Here is an 18,011-nt window from a genome sequence, read left to right as displayed (position 1 = left end):
CAAAATGGCTGCTTTTAACAGGGCAGTTAGGAGGGTGAGAGGGAAAGGGGGGGCCAAGGGTAAATTAATGAGATACAGACAGCCCAACTGAGGGACTTAGAGGACCTCCACACACACAAGGTTTTTAATAATACTTTGGTGGTAAGACATTTTACTTTTGTCTCTTCCCCATGGGAACTAAGCAGGCAACATTCTAAATGAGTCTTTTAAACATAATCATTTAATTTTACAATTAAAATCACAGTAAGGAAGGAACTTAAAATACTCAATCCTGAAAGTGACAATAAGGAGCTAACTTGTGAAGGTGAAAAAAGTGCCAGTGTTCTTAGACTCGCGCTACACTCTTGTGCGCGCACGTGTGTGTGTACGGGGGTGGGGGCTGCTCACAATACAGTGGAGAAATGTCCACTCTGTTTTACAAAGTCATAAATTCAACCTCAATTTAAGAGTTGCACTTTAATAATAGCATTTGCCAATACAGAAATGACATCTCTAAGACCAGATCATTTAAGAAAGTTATTCTCTATTACCTGAATAAAGGAAAGAAAAAATACAGACAAGAATCCACAGTAATAACAGCTATATTAAATGTTGAAATAAAAACTGCTTTTTGTTTACATCTGGAATTGAGATGTCCAATTTCCACTGTTTCTCCAGCAAACTAACAGGGGAAAAAAATCCCCTAAAACATGGAACTTTTTAAGGCTAGCTATATATAAACATCACACTGGCATTTTTCTTCAGTTTTCGGCTCAACTATTAGTATTAATAGTTTAAAAATCAAACATAATTTGCTAATAAGGAACAAATGCACACTTCATACTATGGCCATTTGATAACTGGTCATGTGGAACTAACTCCCAAATGCTGATTTGTCTCCAATTTATAAACAGTTAAAAATAAAGCAGAAAGGTCTTTCCTAATTAACTTTCTTAAAGACTGTTTTAGCCCAATGTAAAATGAACAAAACTATGCTATTATTAAAAAAAAAAAAATCTACAGGAAGAAGGGCAGCAATATTAGCCCTTTCTGAACTAGAGGTTTAAAATGTTTGTAAGACTACTGGTTAATAATAAAATCCTGATGCCACCTATGTAAATATCATGCCAGCAAACGCTTTCCTTACAGAAGTATTCATCTGATTGAAAAAAGGACAGAGCACAACTGAAAACCAAGAGGAAATCCTTAAGTACAACAAGATAAAATTATCGCCAGTGAAATGGAGGGCAACTTTTCGCCATTCATACACATTCATATATGTAAATTTGGTTTGGTGTTTTTTTTTTTCTTTTTTTTCTTTTTTCTTTTTTCTTTTTTTTTTGTTTTGTTTTGTTTTTTACAAAATATCTGGTAAGATTCATTTAAAATTCTGTAGCATAACAATTTTTCATCCTTTATGGTATCGTCCTAGATCTCCCTCCAGTAAAACAGATAAATGTTTCAATGACTTTATATCAAGATCTACAAATTCTCTGAAAAATTAAAAAAGAAACTAAATTAATATAATCAAGTTATATGCCCAATTGATAATATTTTTCTCCCAAAGAGAACAATTTATATAGACATACACCACAACAGGTGGCATTACATTTTAAAATGCTCCTAATTTTTTAAAGTAGGACTAAATTTCTAAGCAAAGGTAGGGCTAGCAAAGACCTTATTTCAAATACAAGAGAAAGGACTGCTACAAAGTGCCAAAAAGTGTAACACTGAACCCTTTGTCAAGCTTTTTTTTTCTTTGATACTGATGTTTTAAAATGTATTTTTAAAGTAAAGTAATCATCACTTCAGGAAAAACTGTTGAAATGTAAAACAACCAGAACACGTTTGCTTTTTGGTAGCTTATGCTTAGCTGACTTCAATATTTTAAAAATCTTCAGATTAGAGTCTATAGACATTTTAATACTATATGGAAACTCTTTAAGAGTTCCTGAAGACCTATGCTATCCATTTTCTCTGAGAACTTTTGGTTATCATTCAAAAGCAAACACCATCCTTGCAATATACCATTTCCATTAAATACGTGGATCATTGCCCAACTGTTCCATTTCTCTAATCTGCTTACTTGAAGCTTTGGTTATAAGGGGAAACCAGATTTATAAGTGTCCAGTTTTCTGAGATTTTATAGCACATAGCCAATGAAAGACATTCTTTACTCCTATGTTAAAAGGCCAGCTCAAGCCAGCTTAAGTCTGGACAAGCAAAATCAAGTTGGTTTTATTTGTAGTTCTAGTCTATAAACATAAAGTTCTAGAAACTTTGGGATGTAATCACGGAAAACGAGGAAAAATGTACTTCCTCACCCTCCCCCAACGGTGCACTAACCAGCAAGACCAGGTATTTTAACGAGTCTTCTCTAATGCTGCTGGTCGAAGGCCACAAACCACATCTACAATGAAGAAACATCTCAGTGTGTTCTAATTCCAGTATGATGCATTGTTGGTGATGTTATTTTATAAGACTTGTGATCCTGCATGACTTTTGGCCATTGCTTCCAAAAAGGAAAAGAAGACAGCTGTGCACGGAAAGGGGGCTGGAGGGAACTACTGAGAATGCTCTGGCGGGCTTGTTTTCTCTAAATACAGACATGCCCCTAACAAGCACAAAACCCCAACCCCCTAATGCTGATCACTAGGAATATTAAATTATCAAAATTAAAAATAATTTCCTCACCTAGCACAAGATACTATACAATATTATAAACACAGACACATGAAAAAAAAATCAGGCAGTAGAAAATGTACAACAGCTTTGGTGTTATACAAAATAACTTCCAAAAAACGATTGACAGTGAAGCAGAGTTCATGTTCTCTTACCACAGACACTCCACTGCTGATTTCTACTTGTTTCCTTTCAAGTTCTTGGTAAGGTCTGAACAGCCAAGAAAGACAGAGTGTACAGTTTACTTAAGAAGAACTGCCAGGAACACCATGGTACTGCGCTCCAAGAGACGTCATGAAAATGTCTTGCCTCTGCACTACGGCTCTGTGGCACGTTTCCTGTCAAGATCACAGCAGGTCCAAAATAAAGTGACAACTAGATTTAATAAATTAATATACATTTTGTTTAAAGATGTACAATGCACATTCTGTTTAATCCAAGGTTTTAGGGTATCCAGGAACTTCTATTTACACATGTACAGATCTCAGACAGCTACGATGTCGGAAGATGCAGGAAGGGCAGCAGAGCCTTGCACTGCCGCTCTCTGAGTGCCAAGAACGCAAGTCAAACACAGTTAACTTAAAAACAATGCTGAGAGATCACTGGGAAGAATCTCCAAAGAGAGAAGTCCACAAAAAAGGACACGTAAAGGCAAGGGGAAGGTCAAGGTAGTTGAGACAACCACTTTATTCTTGGGACGACTGTGGAGGTGGCGGAGATGTGCCTTGTTTGCCAGATTTCCGTTCATAATTCACGAGGCGTTGGCCCACAAGGTATCTAGGTTGTAAAAACAGGGTGGTTACTCTCTTATATGATCTTACATATTTAAACATCCTTCCTAAGACCAGCCAGTTTTTAAATGCAAATCAGATCACTCTCACTTAAAACCCTTCCGTGGTCAGCTGGGTGAGGAAGAGGACTCTAGAATGAACGCCTGGCAGACGGTACACCAGCAGACACCTCACAGTGAGGCGTCGGCTGGTGGGGAAAGCAGGAGAACGGCAAACGTCGGAAGCTTTCGGATGCTGGGCACTGGACACAGGCTCCGGTCCGTACGTCAGGGGCTTCTCACAAACTAGCACACTTGGAGGTAAGGCACAGTAAGCTTGTTCAGGGGATTTAGCTGTTATAGACATTTTATAAAACAGCTCAGTGGACAGATCTGAAGAAACAGACTAGAAATATGAGCTTCGGAAAGCTGGGTAGAGAGGTAAGCAAACCAGAAAAGCTCTAGCTTTAGACAAAAGGAGAAATCAAAGGGCAAAGTTTTCCATGAGGTCGGACAGGAGATGGCGGAGAGGGGAGTGTACGCAAGGGACGGAAGGCAGGAGCTGTGGCGCCAGAACGTAACTCACGTGCTGGGATGAGAGGGAGGACAGGACAGAAGGTGCAGGGCTGCAGAAACTACAGACAGAGTGACCATGGCTGAAATGACAAGACACCATACCCCCAGGACGACAGCGGCAGTTGCAGAGAAGCAGTGGTGTGCCTCACTAAATGGGAACGGCCTGCAGCCTGACCGACTCTCGAAGGACAGTGGGTGACCAAGCCCACAGTGTCAACGAGCTCCAGGAGGCCAGGGTAACAGGTGCCCATCTGGGGTCAGCACTGCAGACTCTGGAGTGCCCCGTCAGTCCTCAGCCAGTGTGCAAGCGTGCGAGAGCGAGAGTGCAGCCAGCCTGGGACAGGGTGGCCGGAGCTGGGTCTTTGAGACCTAGTTTACTCATCAATAAAGTAAGAACAACAGTACCATGTTCCATGCTCACTGTAAGAAGCAGGAAGCGTACAAAAACCATGGCCACAAACACCTGGCATGTGCTAAAACTCGGGGTGGTAACTTTCACTCTTCACCATTACCTTTCCCACCTTGACTCCCCACTTTCCTGCCAGCAAAAACGAGCCTAATGAGATCTTTTTGCAGTTTATGCCAAGTAGCTTAACATGTCACTTTTTAGAACATTTCGCAAATCCTACTGCTGCTTCATCCATGATTCTACTGTTTAATACTTTTTCTGTCTTACCAATTCTTCTCCAGAAGTTAACTACTCCTTTCCACACTGCTCCCCAACCAACCAGTGGAGTTTTAAACTGTGTGGATATTACGTATGTTTTCAACAATGACAACTGAACAGCCGCTAACGTAACACACAGGGCTCGACCTGACACACACGTCATCACAAAACAGACCAAGTCATGTAAAGAATGGGGTTAGCATGATGGCAACGAATAAGCAATATCCATTGGTACGAGAGACGTGGTATAAATTAACTTGCCCGAGACCAAAAAGTCACTCAGTGGCAGCAAAAGGAGACTCTGCGCCCACAGCCCGCTTTCCCGCTCTTGCCCCAGCCGGCCCCAGGCGCACCCCACAACCAAGGCCTCCAGCGAGCCTAAACGTCAAGTTTTCTACATGAAGAACAAATGGGGAGAGGAAACAGTACGCTGGGCTGCAGAAAATAACAAGAAAGGTTGGGATGGTGGTGGGAAAGGACATGGGGGTAGCCGAGCAGGGCGAGGGACAAGCCCTGAAGAAGCGTCAGAAGCCGAGGCTGTGTCTTGTTTGCTTTCCGCCCGCAGAACTCACTCGTCAGCCTAAACAAGGGAAGTGACACAAACAGACATTCATCACCTACCACCCCCCTCTGTTCTTCTGTGGTGGACAGAATTTTATACCCTGACCGCCTCAGTGTACTTGTATTTTCACTGCCAGTAAATGCTTTGGCAAAGCCTTAACACCCTCAATCTCATTCTTAAAAACTCTTAAGAATCCTCAGAGTAAAGAAGGTGACCACACAATGTGCTCACAGAAAAATGGAGGCGGTGTTAACAGTGACACGAGCCGGCATGTGTACACTTCGACTTTCCAGGCCAACCTGGACGGAGAGTAACAAAGCTCCTTTCCCTGCCGACACCATGAAAGCAGAAGAGGATCCAGCCTTCTGTCAGGATACGGAAGGTCAGAGGACCGGTATCCCCGGAAGGTGTCTCTCAGCCGCCGTCCGTCTCTCACCAAGGTCAGGTCACGGAGCATCCCACCCGCCAAGGTCAGGCCCAAGATGCTTCTGCAGGGGCCTCACAGCCCCCTCAGCAATGGCCAGAGCGGCCCAGGGCCCCCTGGCTACAGGCAGGGCTGAGGCAGGCTGAGTCCTCATGCAGCTTCTTATTTTTATCCGCAACTATTTAACAGATTGTCAGACCAAAACATTTGGAAGCAGACTAAAAACTATTCGGAGCAGGCATTTAAACAGTCTTCCTCACCTTCCTCGTTTCTCCCAGTCTTCACCTCCACGAACGACACTCTGTATTGCCAGCTGCTTGGCCCAACCGAGTCCTTGATAACATTCCCTTTCACATCCTACACACGATCTGTTAGCAAATCCTGTTAATTCTACCTCAAAATATATCCAGAATCTGAGCACTCTTCCCAACTATGATTTATCACATCAGAAATAAAAAGTAATACAGGAGACATCTTAAGCTAGAGGAATGAAGTCTAGACTCACTTGTCATTTTTAATGTGCTCATAAAGGCGCTTGAACTGGCGGACCTGGAAGGACAGGATCCCCATCAGCACCACAACCATCAGTAAGAACGGATAAATTCGCCGGTGGACCAAGTTTTGCATTTCCGCAGTAACACCTGTAAAACCAAAAGACAAGCTCAGGCGTCAGTGGAAGGACAGTGAAATGAAAGCACGTTCCTCTCCCAAGAAAAAGGGGCTGGTGGTGCCCAACCGCAACACAAGCTCGTTGTGTGAATGGCGCGAGGCCAGAGCGCGGCAGCCGCAGCCTGAGGGGCCTCGTGAACACGCCCAGGAGCAGGATGGTGCCTTCAAGGCCACACGGGAACCCATGAGAGGATGTTCACTAAAGAGGAACAGTGGGACCCATTCAAGAGAAAGGTCATTGTGGAGAGTGAATTAGTGCTGGTGGCTTCCAATTAGGGAAACCAGATAGGAGGCCACTGTGGTTAAGGTGAGAACCCTGGGGAAGGTGCCAGCTTCAAGAATGGGTTCTGGAGGCTGGGTCAGTGGGACCCCGGGACCACCTGAGTAGGGAAGGCAGAGACTGAGGTGACACAGATGACCTACAAGGTTTCGGACTCATGCAGACTGTTGGATAACACTAGTCACTGAGAGAGGGAACTCAGAAGAGAAAGATCTGGAGGGGGAAACTCTGTGCTTCTCACTCACAACACATGCTGTGTTTAAGGTCCCGTGAGACTCTTCCGCACACAACTGATAATATCTAGTTGCTGAGGCATCGCTAAATACCATCCCCTCTTTGCTTTTCCTTTTATGATAAAGAACATTCTGAAAATTAAATTAAATGTAACCACATTTTCCCTTGATTTTACAAGTATGGGACCAGAGCACTTCTAGTCAGGAGACGACCTGAAGGAAATCTGTTCCTATTTTGGGTACAGTGTAAACGTTAATACTACCTCACCTGCCTAGAGAAAAAAAATCGATACCAAAGAGCTTTATGATTCTCTAAATCTTGCCCTAAGTTATCAAGTCTAAGAAAAACAGCCTTCTAAAATCATTGTTTTAGCTGGATTTTTATTTACAAATCAATCAGATGGAGCCAGACAGCCTATGATACCGGAAGTGACAACAATACACTGGTGTCATAAAGGTGCTCTCTCAAGCTCCCCAGCCAGCATTACCCACCTAGTAAAGGAACGACGCCGGACGCTATGACGTAAGGTACACACAGGGAAAGCAAGAGCACAGAGATCACGGGCGCTGCCAGTTTACGAATGATATAGTGAAGGTCAATGTTCCGGATGCCATTTGCATAAACCTGAAACATGAGGAAGAAAATCAGAACAAGGATACAGGACAAATTCCTCCAATTAACAGAGCAATCTCTACTGAGTCCAAGGCACAGCAAGTTTAATCTGTTGGTTATTTTTCCCAAACTCAAGACATATTTTGAACACAAAGATAAGTACGGTGCTCACAAGTTTTTACAGAAATGCATTTACTTCCTTAGACTTTGTAGTTAACTCTGTTAAGGGATGAAATAAGACTCCAATCTAGAATCCTAACTACACGAGTCCTGTACCATACAATACCAGGCATATCCAATAACGTTATGAAGACCACATAATCTGAAACAACTGCACACATATCTTGTGTAAGAGTGATCTGTATTATTCGTTCATTTTATCTGAATAATTCATTCATTTTATCGGAAACACATTTCTGAAAAGCCTGTATAAATGAAATTGTGACAATCAAAGATATTTTTGATTTGTGAAAATTCTACAGTGAACTTTTTTTTTTACTTCCAAGAATTTCTACAATATTTTCATCATCATCCAGAAAGTTCTAATGAATAGAACTTCAGAGTAAAGAATAAATGGAAGTGGGAAAACTCTGGGAACAATGGAAAATAAAGATGGTATGCAGAGGGGGACAGAACAGAAGAGTACTGTTCCTGTTTTCTCCTCAGCACCTGAACTTCTCCTGGACACAGTCACAGGACCCTGCAACTCGGCCCAATCCCTCAGGAACGGGCCAGAGCATTCGGATGTGCATGACCACAAGCTTAACCCTCCAAAGGCAAAGCTTCCAACCCAAAGAAACCTATTTACCCCAAATGCACTTAAATCAGTGCACCAAGGCACCCCAGTGTTTCTCAATCCTTTTACTCAAACTTACACATATATAGGAGAAAAGAAGGCATCAGAGAGCAAAATATTACAAAGATCAACAATGTTTCACAGCCTCCAACTGTGATTAAACTGTGATTTATTCTACCTCCTTTGCAAGAGTCAGAGTCTCACCTGGAGACCCCAAAGTGGAGAGAAGCATGTAAACATACAGCAACTGCCTGGCTCACCCTATCTCCAGAAATCTCTGGGTCAGGAATTTTTTTGACAATTTCTTGTGCATACTGAGCTGAGAACTACTGTCTTTATTTTCTATACATCAAAAGGAAGTGTGCCTTTACTGCTACAGAACTGCAACACCTAATTCATTTGGCACTAACCTAAAGATAAAAGGACTGTCCACAAATATATTTTCTAGGCAATTAAAATTTAAAGTAATACATACCAAAATCTGTTATGTTAGTTATTTTAGACAGAAATCTTCCTGAAGTGAATTATCATACTTTCCAGCCTTATTATCAGAGTGCAGAAGCACCATCTTCTTTTTCCAAGGTTATCACCACAATGATCAAGATGACAGGTCCATAATACAACAGTCTTAGGTGCTATGCAGCTAGAATATTCCCAAACAGCACTGCCTTTTTTTTTTTTTTTTTTAAATATCGGTGTTTTTATTTTTTATTTTTGCTATTTTTAAAGGCTCTGGGATACATACTTTCTAAGTTTTTATTTTAATTCTAGTCAACAACATAGTGTTGTATCAGTTTCAGGTATACAGTATCAGCTTTGCTTTTTCAATCTATTTCTTTCTGCCCTTTACTTATTTTTAAGAAGACTTCTCTATATATTTGAGAGGGAGAGGGCGTGTGCAGTCACGAGAGGGCAGAGGAGAGGGAGAAGGAATCTCAAGGAGACTCTGCACTGAGCGCGGAGGTAGACCCAGGGCTTGGTCTCTCAACACTGAGGTCACGACTGAGACGAAACCGGGAGCCGGCCGCTCAGCCCACTACGCCCCCAGGCGCCCTTGCCGGCCACTTGCAGTCTAGGGCAGAGACCTCTTCACTCAACTACACACTGAGAAAACTGAGTACCTGGTCTACACTGCAACTCTTGCCCTGAAAAGAAACCACATGTGCTAATTTTTGCCTTACTTTAGACAGGGTTTTAGGTACTTTAAGCCACTGGTTAAACTTCAGACAAAGGACATTTTAAAAGAGTGGTTGATGAAAATTCATGGCAATAAAACAGCAAACTGTCTTCTTAAAAAAAAAAAAAAGTTATATATGCTTCTTAGAGAAAATGTGCAGGAAACTCAGGAAGGTGGAAATATGGAACATAAGCACTCAATGGCCGAGCACAACCCTCCGCCACTCCCAGTCTCTCCTGAAAGCCGGCTCTGCTCACCTGCTCTATTACTGTTTTCAACCACCACTGCGGACCCATCAGCGTTATAGCTGCAATGATTTTGGCGTGCAGGACTCCAAGGGCCCAGTCCTAGGGAAATAAAACCATTTAAGATTTATTTATTTATTTGAGACCAAAAGAGAGGGCAGGGGGAGGGGCGGAGAGGCGGAGGGGGAGGGAGATAAGCAGACTCCCCACTGAGAAGGGAGCCTGATATTGTGATACCCTGTGGGGCTCAAACCCAGCACCCTGAGATGGTGACCTGAGCTGAAATCAAGAGTCTGATTTAACTGACAGAGCTACCTAGGCACCCTGGGAATAAAAACCATTTAACAGATTTTCATTTTCAGCAATAAACCCACTATAGAGGCTATACAATTTTCTTGCATATTTCCCTTCAAAACAGCAGTTCTGCGGGATCAGTAACAATTTTACAGAAGACTAAATTACACTAGAAAATCCAGCAAAATTGCACGCCACCCCCTCCAAGGCTCTGTTTCCAACAAAACAAATTCTAGTATCTTTCAGAAACTTACGGTACTTGTGTCAACGTTATCAGAGATCTTGACAGGCAAATAAATAACACAGCACCATTATTTTTATGTCGTCAACTATCCTGGACTGCCGTATTGGTTTTAGCCAAGCTAATTGCGTCAGAAGAAGCCTGTGGAGCCATGCTTGGCCTAAAGAAACTATCCCAAAGGCTCACAGAGAGCTTCTAGCTCTAGTACTGCTGAAAGGTTAACTACAACCTCCATGGCCACACCGGGCTCCCCACTGTGCCTCCGGCCTGCCCGCCAGAGCTCCACCAGGCAGCCAGCGCCACTGCCACCTCCACCCCCACTCCCAATGTGACATCTTAAAGCACAAATCAGACCACAGAAGGACAATTCCTTGCTTACAACCCCAAAGTTCTAAGCATGGCACACAAAGTCCTGCATAGCCTGGGGTCTGTTTTTTTTTTTTTTTTTAAATTTAATTAATTTATTTTTTAAAGGTTGTATTTATTTGACAGAGAGAGCATGCACAAGTAGGGGAAGCAGCAGGCAGAGGGAGAAGGAGAAGCAGGCTCTCTGCTGAGCAGAGAGCCCAATGCGGAGCTCAATCCCCGATTTTGACGTGCAGGACCCTGGGCCACTTAATGACTGGGCCACCCAGGTGCCCCTTAATGTATTTTTTTAAAAGGTAACATGTAATATTTAGATATATAAATATTTTTTAAGATTTTGTTTATTTATTTGACAGAGAGAGACAGAACACAAGTAGAAGAAGTGACAGAGGGAGAAGTAGCTTCCCGCTGAGCAGGGAGCCTGAAGTGGGGCTCGATCCCAAGACCCCGAGGATCATGACCTGAGCTGAAGGCAGACGCTTAATCAACCGAGCCACCCAGGCACCTCCTGATCTATTCTTATATAAATCCAAAACCGTCTGCAAAGGCTGAAGTCCTCTGTGACTACCACCAGCCTAAATCCTGATTCCTCCCTAGCAATGACCACTACTAATAGTGGTACGTACCTTCCACATTTCCCCCCTAAGCATTTACCTGTATCTACACATATACATCCCACAGAAAAGACGTATCATTTTTATACGGATTTTGCTCACACTGGTTTTCCTTTTCGCTGTCCGCCATCTCGAGGCTTATGTTCTGATCTACTGATCCGGCATGCCAGGATTTTGAGCATCTTCTTCAAGCGGGGTCAAAGGTGACACACGCTCTGAATTCCGGCACATCCTAAAAGCATCTCTTTACTCTACAGACCAATGACTGAATGACATTTTGCCTGGGTATAAGAAGCTTGGTTTTTGTCCCTTTCCACTCAATGGTCTGTCTATAGATGCTCTTCTGCTAGATGGCTTGTGTTGCTACAGAAAAAAGTCTATTACCAGTATGATCTTTTTTGAAGTTTGACTTCTCCTTACCTTTAGAATTCAGAAATCTTACCAAGATATGCTCAAATATGTGTTTTTCTTATCAGTTTCATCTCAATGTCCACTTCACCAAATCTGATGAGTCCTTTAACCTACAGAATCAGAACTTTCAATTCAGTTTAATTTTTCTATTTCATTCCATGCTGCCTCATTTCTGCACTCTGGAGCTCTTATTGGGGGATGTTAAATCCCCTGGATGTATTCTCCGAGACCCTTACCCTTTCCTGTAACGTCCTAACTTGTTCAGTTTTGCTCTGTGCTCGGCAGTGGTCTTCCGGGAGCCCAATCTAAACTTCAGTGGTGACTACCCACATCTTCAGTTCAGCTACTGAATGTCTGAAGACCCACGCTATACAGCATCACAACTTCACTGTTCTACTGCCACCGTGTGCACACGAACACATACTCCCCTTGATCGTCTGCGTTCTCATTCTTCCACCTGGACACTCATGGCTCGGGGAGTGGCTCCATGTCACGTGGGACGTGGTCTGACTGCTCTGCCTGGCCACTGCTGCGCAGCCCCCTAGATAAAGCATTTGCTGTTTTTCTATGAGGTTCGATGAGGTTCAGGTCAGACCAAGTATAACTTAAAGGGCTGCAAAAGGACCTCTGAGCCCTTTAGACCTTTGGGACAGCAGGTACCAATCCGCTGCAGAGAACACGGTGAGAGCCTCTCTGCGGCTTCTGTACTGTCCCAGGCTCCCAGGTAGGGAAGATTCGACCCACAGATTCAGCCTTCCTTTGGCCTTTGGGAGTCTAGAATACACCCAGGTGAGGTTCTTGTTCACCTGATGGAAGTCCACAGTCTGCTCAGGTTCAAGCTCTTTAAAGATCCAATGATATATCCAGTCCTTTCTGACAGGATAGGACACACAACACTAGTTCCTCTGCTAGAATTCCGAGAGTCTAGTCTCCGTAATGCTACAACTGCTTGACACAGGGAAGGCAAGTAACTAGGAGTCAAGAATGGAGAAAAAGCAAACCGTTCTTTTCAAATGTTAGAGTTTTATCCAGAATGTTAAGGATACCATGCTGCTCATATCCATCTACAACCAGAGTATTTCTCCTACTTAAAAACATGTCTGAGAGGGGCGCCTGGGTGGCTCAGTGAGTTAAGCTGCTGCCTTCGGCTCAGGTCATGATCTCAGGGTCCTGGGATCGAGGCCCGCATTGGGCTTTCTGCTCAGCAGGGAGCCTGCTTCCTCCTCTCTCTCTGCCTGCCTCTCTGCCTACTTGTGATCTCTGTCAAATAAATAAATAAATAAAATCTTTTTTTTTTAAATAAATAAAATGTTAAAACAAAAACAAAAACAAAAACATGTCTCAAAGCTACCTATAGCAAAACACACGGCTCCACTGCACTCCTTTTAACTGCTGCACTAAGAGCCAAAGTAAAAATGTATCACCTTTCTTTAATCATTCTCTGTGGATGGACATCTGGGTTGCTTATAATTTTGGACATTATTTTAAAAAAATGACATGGTGGAAACAGCCTTGGCTGTGCTTCCTGCACACATGTAAATGTTCCTTTGCAGCAGATCTGAAAAAGTGAAACTGCTAGGTCATAACACATAAATATTCTTAAAACTGGACAGCTTCCAGTTACTCTGCAAAACGACAGTGTTGGGTACTGTCAAGACCACCAAGGACACACAGGTGACCATGCCAGACACACTGCAGTAGGGAAGGACACACAGTGTGGGGAAGTTGGGGTGCTCAGGAAGACAGAGAGAGAGCTTATTATAGTAGTTCAGTTTGCTTGAGGTGAAGAGAGAGAAATGGAAGCAGGGCTTTGCTCTATGTCCAATCCTTTAGAAAGTGAGGTAATCGATACTGGGTCTCTTATTAAATCTATCCAGAAGCAGGGACTGACTGAGGCTAAAACGGTAGCTGGGAATGAAGCAGCAGCCAATGATGGGGGGTGTCTTCTCATTTTTGTGGTTTGGACAACGCTCATGTTTTGCCTGTGTTCAGACATGATTATGAGAGAGTCTTGCTTCTGTCCGGTTCCATCACGGTCACAGAGTGGTCTTGTGTGATGCTGATGTTCTGTGAAATTGTTTCTGCCAGACAGGAGAACACCAAGGCCCAGCTGATGATGCCAGGCCAGCTTCTGGGTATCGGGGGCTACTTGCTCTTTTTCAGTGCGGCACACTGCGTAACACCGAGACGCAAACAGTACGTATCTGCTGCATGTGCCGTGATCACTGGGTTAAGACAGCATCTGCCTGACCTCCTTCCAAAGTCAAGTTGTATTTTCCTTTGGGATATCAAGGAACCTGTAAGATGACACTTTGCCACCATTCAAATAACTACTAACTACTTCCGCACTGTAGTGGTGTTGAAACATGCCTGCAAATTCTTCTCCCAAAAAGTGGCTGGGGTCTACAGCCCCTTTCCTAGAATCTGGGCCAACCACTGTGCCTTGCCTGTAGCCAACAGAATGCAGTAAAAAGCAGTACTGTGGGAATTCTGAAATGAGGTCCTAAAAGGTGGCGCAGCTCCTACCTTGTTAGCTGAGACATTCATTTCTCTCAAGTGCAGTGTAAGAATCCCAATACCCTGATGCTACGAAGCTGTGAGGAAGGCCAGGTACATCCAGGAGCTACAGCTAACCACCCAGCTGGTGGGAAACCAACAACCAATGTCAACAACACAGGTGAGTGACGATGCTTCCGAAGGCTTCCTGGCGCAGCTCTCAAATCACACTGGGCTACTGAGTGGTCGCAGCTGAGGCCCCAGGAAACACGAAGCAGAGACAAGTCAATATGGCCTGTCTTGATTTCTAGCCTGCAGACGCTTTGGACACGATAAATGGCTGTTTTAAGCCACACAGTCGTGACGTAACTTGCTAGACAGCGAGAGTAACTGAAGACCCATCAACTTTCCCCTGATGGGTACCGTATCCACTGATCAGCCATCCGTGCTGGAATTGTTTATTAACTATTGCAAAGCAGTGATTTTCTTTCGTCAGCTGGCCTTCTTCTGTAAAAAAACAGCTTTCCTTCAACCCCTGATGCTACCTGACTTCACTGCAATGCGGCTCTTCCACGAAGACCTCACACGGGCTTCAGTACCTCCCTCTCTTTCCCACTTTCCTCCCCGAGCCTGATCCAGACAACGCAGAGGTTGAGGCAGTTCCACACACACGCCCTGTCTTGCTGCATGGTGGCCCCTCGCTCCTTCCTGGAATATTGTCTTCCTTTCTTACCCACACCTCTGTACTCCACCAGGTTGTCCGAGACACTGTCTCCTATAGAGAACCAAATCCCAGCTCCGCAAACCAGGATAAACACCTCTTCCACATGATGCCACAGCAACCTGTACTTGCCCCAGTCACAGAGCAGCTCCAGCCTGTGAGGCGGAAAAGAAGGACCTGCACTGGCCTCATTTCCGTCTGAGGCAGTTCCAGAAGACAGGGTTGTAGCACACATTCGAGCACTAACGTAAATATGTGCTGTTAAATGAGGTTTTTGTGGAGGCTCTTCATCAGGAGAGTAGAGGAAGGGAAATACACCCCACATGATTTTCATTTCTAGCAAATCCACTATCATATATGCGAGGAAACAAAGAAGGCTGAAAAGCCTCTGAATGACTGAAGTCGGTGCCTCGCTCTTCCCCCTAGGATCTCTTAAGAATCTGAAGTCTGTGATGCTAATTTCTGGCTCTAAATACTATACAAAAGTAGCATTTTTCTTCCCTACTAGCTTTAAGATCTCTGTTGTGATCTACATAGGTTCCGTCAGAATGCTCTTTTTAATAAGTCTTTTACTCTGGGGAAAACATGCTATAATTACTTAAAAACTCTAAGTTACTACTTAAAGTCTCAAATCTAAAAGAAGCAAGAGCTCTCACCTTAACTAAAAAGTGGAAAGATCAATGCACGGTAGTCTGTGTCTTTAAATATCAGGTGAAGCCTAAATCAACAGTGGCATTTTAACCTACAAAGACCTTTTACAGGAATTATATGAACTGCATATTTTGAAGGCAATAGATTAAAATGCATTACTTAATCGATTTTATAAGGTTCCTACAACAGAAAAAATTGAGTTTTTCTACACAAACCGCCTATAATCACTTAAAAAAAAACAACAAAACAAAACAAGGATTTTTCTGATTCCAAGTCCACAAAGAAAAATCATGACCAAAAGTCATGCACTTACCTGCCATGGGTAAAAAAGAGGAGTCTGATCCAAGGGAACCCTCAGGGGAGCAACAATAACCAGTTCAAACAGGAGCCCCAGCAGGAGCGGGACAACCCCCGCCAGCAGCACAGCAACTATCAAAGTCTTCATGATCTATTGGGAAACGAGGCCATGTCACTAGGGAGTCTTTCCGACTTTTAGCTAAACTCTTTATTCCACTTGGAAATTTATTTTTCTTCTTTAACCCAATGCCTAGCAGAACCAAATATATTATCACCACACATACATTTTACGCTACACCATTAAACGTAATTTGAATACTTACATACAAGCTCAAGCTATAATGGAAGCATGAAATTATTATGCATTTTTGCTATAAAACTCTACAAAATTCACTTGCATATATTAATCAGGGGGCTGTGCTGTTTTTCTCAATCTCATTCTCAGGGGCAGGCTTTTATTTGTCCAAGAAGAGCGACTGATTATCCCAAGCTCCTATTCCAATTTGTGAACCCTGAGGTGGACTGGTATAGGAAGGCTGTTCATAATCCCAGTGAAGGTACTTAATCAGTTTGATCAAACTGGCTCCCTCCAGAACCCTCTATGGTCCCAACAGAATTCACTATGATGACAGAAATGTCCTGTATCTGTGTTATGGGAGCCATTAGCCACATGGCTAGAGCCAGAGCTCTAGAATTTGAACAAAGCTTCACAAAATAAAAATAAAGTCAAAACAAAGAGAAAAAAAGAGAAACTATGAAAGCATCACTACAGAATCCTGATGAAGAAAGGATTCTTTAGAGTGGCTCTGACGTCTGGGGACCTCCCTTTTTCTTAAGGTAGCCTCAGTGCGTAGGTGTGTTTCGACAAGAGGCTGATATGATGAGGGCGAAAACACAGTACTTGATTTTTTATACGGCATACTACAGATAAAGAAGAGTATCAAAGGAAAACTGGTATTAGCTAACTTCAGTATTTTCAATATAGTTACGTGTCCCATTATCTTGTGGAATTAAATAGTAATTAAAGCCCTTTGTTCACAGTACGCAATAAATCTTGTGTTTTTCTTTCAACACTAATATTAACCTTTCATTGAAATGAAAATCTAAATTCAGATACAAAACGAGCTATACAAAAGAAGTGGCATGAGCAGTGAACTATCCAACATCACAGTCAATCAGTAAGTCATCACACCTGGACAATGATCCCACACTGACATTTTAACCCACCTTCGTGCAACTCACTGCTTTACTGAATAATAATTTCCATTACTTACTACACGCTCACATTAGCCAAGACATTCTTGAATTAGTAATAGAATGTGAAATTAAAGGAATCCCATTTATATGAAAAACATGCAAAACTTTATCCTGAAGTCAAGATTTTACATATTCAAATAGATCAAAAAAATCAAATTTTAGAAAAAAAAAATCTTAAAGGGAAATTTCCACTTAAACTGATTTTAAATTCTACAGAATATCTTAATCCTTAAAAATTTCCAAAACAACTTTGCTAATTGCACTACTTACTTACGGGTCTAACTGGATCACTTAACAGGATGATTTTCTTTGGACACTGACTGATGTCCTTGGACACATCTGACCACGATTCTCAGAATTAACCAGAAAGCTACTATCATCTAAAAGGAATATTCCTTCTAACTCAAAAAAATCAATTCTCTTGACACTACCAGCATAGTGAAGAAACGAAAGTGAAAAGATTTTTAAAAATGATTAAAAAAAAAGAAAACTTCCACTAGTCCTGTCAAAAATGATCAGTTCTTTATCAGAAAAACCTACCATGAGGGACCACTCTTTAACCTTCTGGAAGATCACTCTGCGTCCCTGTGGCATCCATGCCACCAGCACCGTCACTGCCCTTATGGTGAGCCAGCAAACATAGAGACCACAAGCAGCTGTGTAGAGCTCATGAATTTTGGCAGTCCCCGTCCAAAACGACATTAACCAACGGCCAGCAAATACTGAAAACAGAAAGGCTGATAAATGAGATATACAGCTATCTATGTAAAAAGAACTATAATCCTGATGTTTAGTGTTTTCAATTTATTTCCATCATTTTATGTCATTAATAAAAAGATCACATGTGGATATAACATATCTTCATTAAAAACAAACAAGAAAAACCCCCATAAACTCTAAAGAATGCAATTATTTGATTAAGGCACAACCAAAGCACAGGAAGTCACTGGGGACAAGCTCTCCTGTGACATCTATCCTGACTGGCCATGCC

General features: G+C 42.7%; 1 protein-coding gene across 3 annotated transcripts in view; it reads right to left on the bottom strand.

Moving 5' to 3' along the window:
- Nucleotides 1-202: 202 nt before the first annotated feature.
- Nucleotides 203-18,011, bottom strand: part of MARCHF6 (membrane associated ring-CH-type finger 6) — an 84,553-nt gene continuing 66,744 nt past the window's right edge. For 2 of the 3 annotated variants that reach the window (XM_059173656.1, XM_059173655.1), the window contains exons 21-26: nucleotides 17,561-17,757; nucleotides 15,780-15,914; nucleotides 9,685-9,774; nucleotides 7,334-7,466; nucleotides 6,165-6,300; nucleotides 203-3,438 (exon numbers count right to left, since the gene is read on the bottom strand). In XM_059173656.1, the coding sequence (XP_059029639.1) occupies nucleotides 3,348-3,438; nucleotides 6,165-6,300; nucleotides 7,334-7,466; nucleotides 9,685-9,774; nucleotides 15,780-15,914; nucleotides 17,561-17,757 (782 nt within the window). In that variant the 3' untranslated portion in view covers nucleotides 203-3,347. The remainder of the gene's footprint in view (nucleotides 3,439-6,164; nucleotides 6,301-7,333; nucleotides 7,467-9,684; nucleotides 9,775-15,779; nucleotides 15,915-17,560; nucleotides 17,758-18,011) is intronic. The other variant, XM_059173657.1, reaches the window with a different exon arrangement.

Source organism: Mustela lutreola, chromosome 5, assembly GCF_030435805.1.
Source record: "Mustela lutreola isolate mMusLut2 chromosome 5, mMusLut2.pri, whole genome shotgun sequence".
In the NCBI taxonomy this organism is placed as follows: domain Eukaryota; kingdom Metazoa; phylum Chordata; class Mammalia; order Carnivora; family Mustelidae; genus Mustela; species Mustela lutreola.
This window is presented reverse-complemented; position numbering and strand designations above follow the sequence as displayed.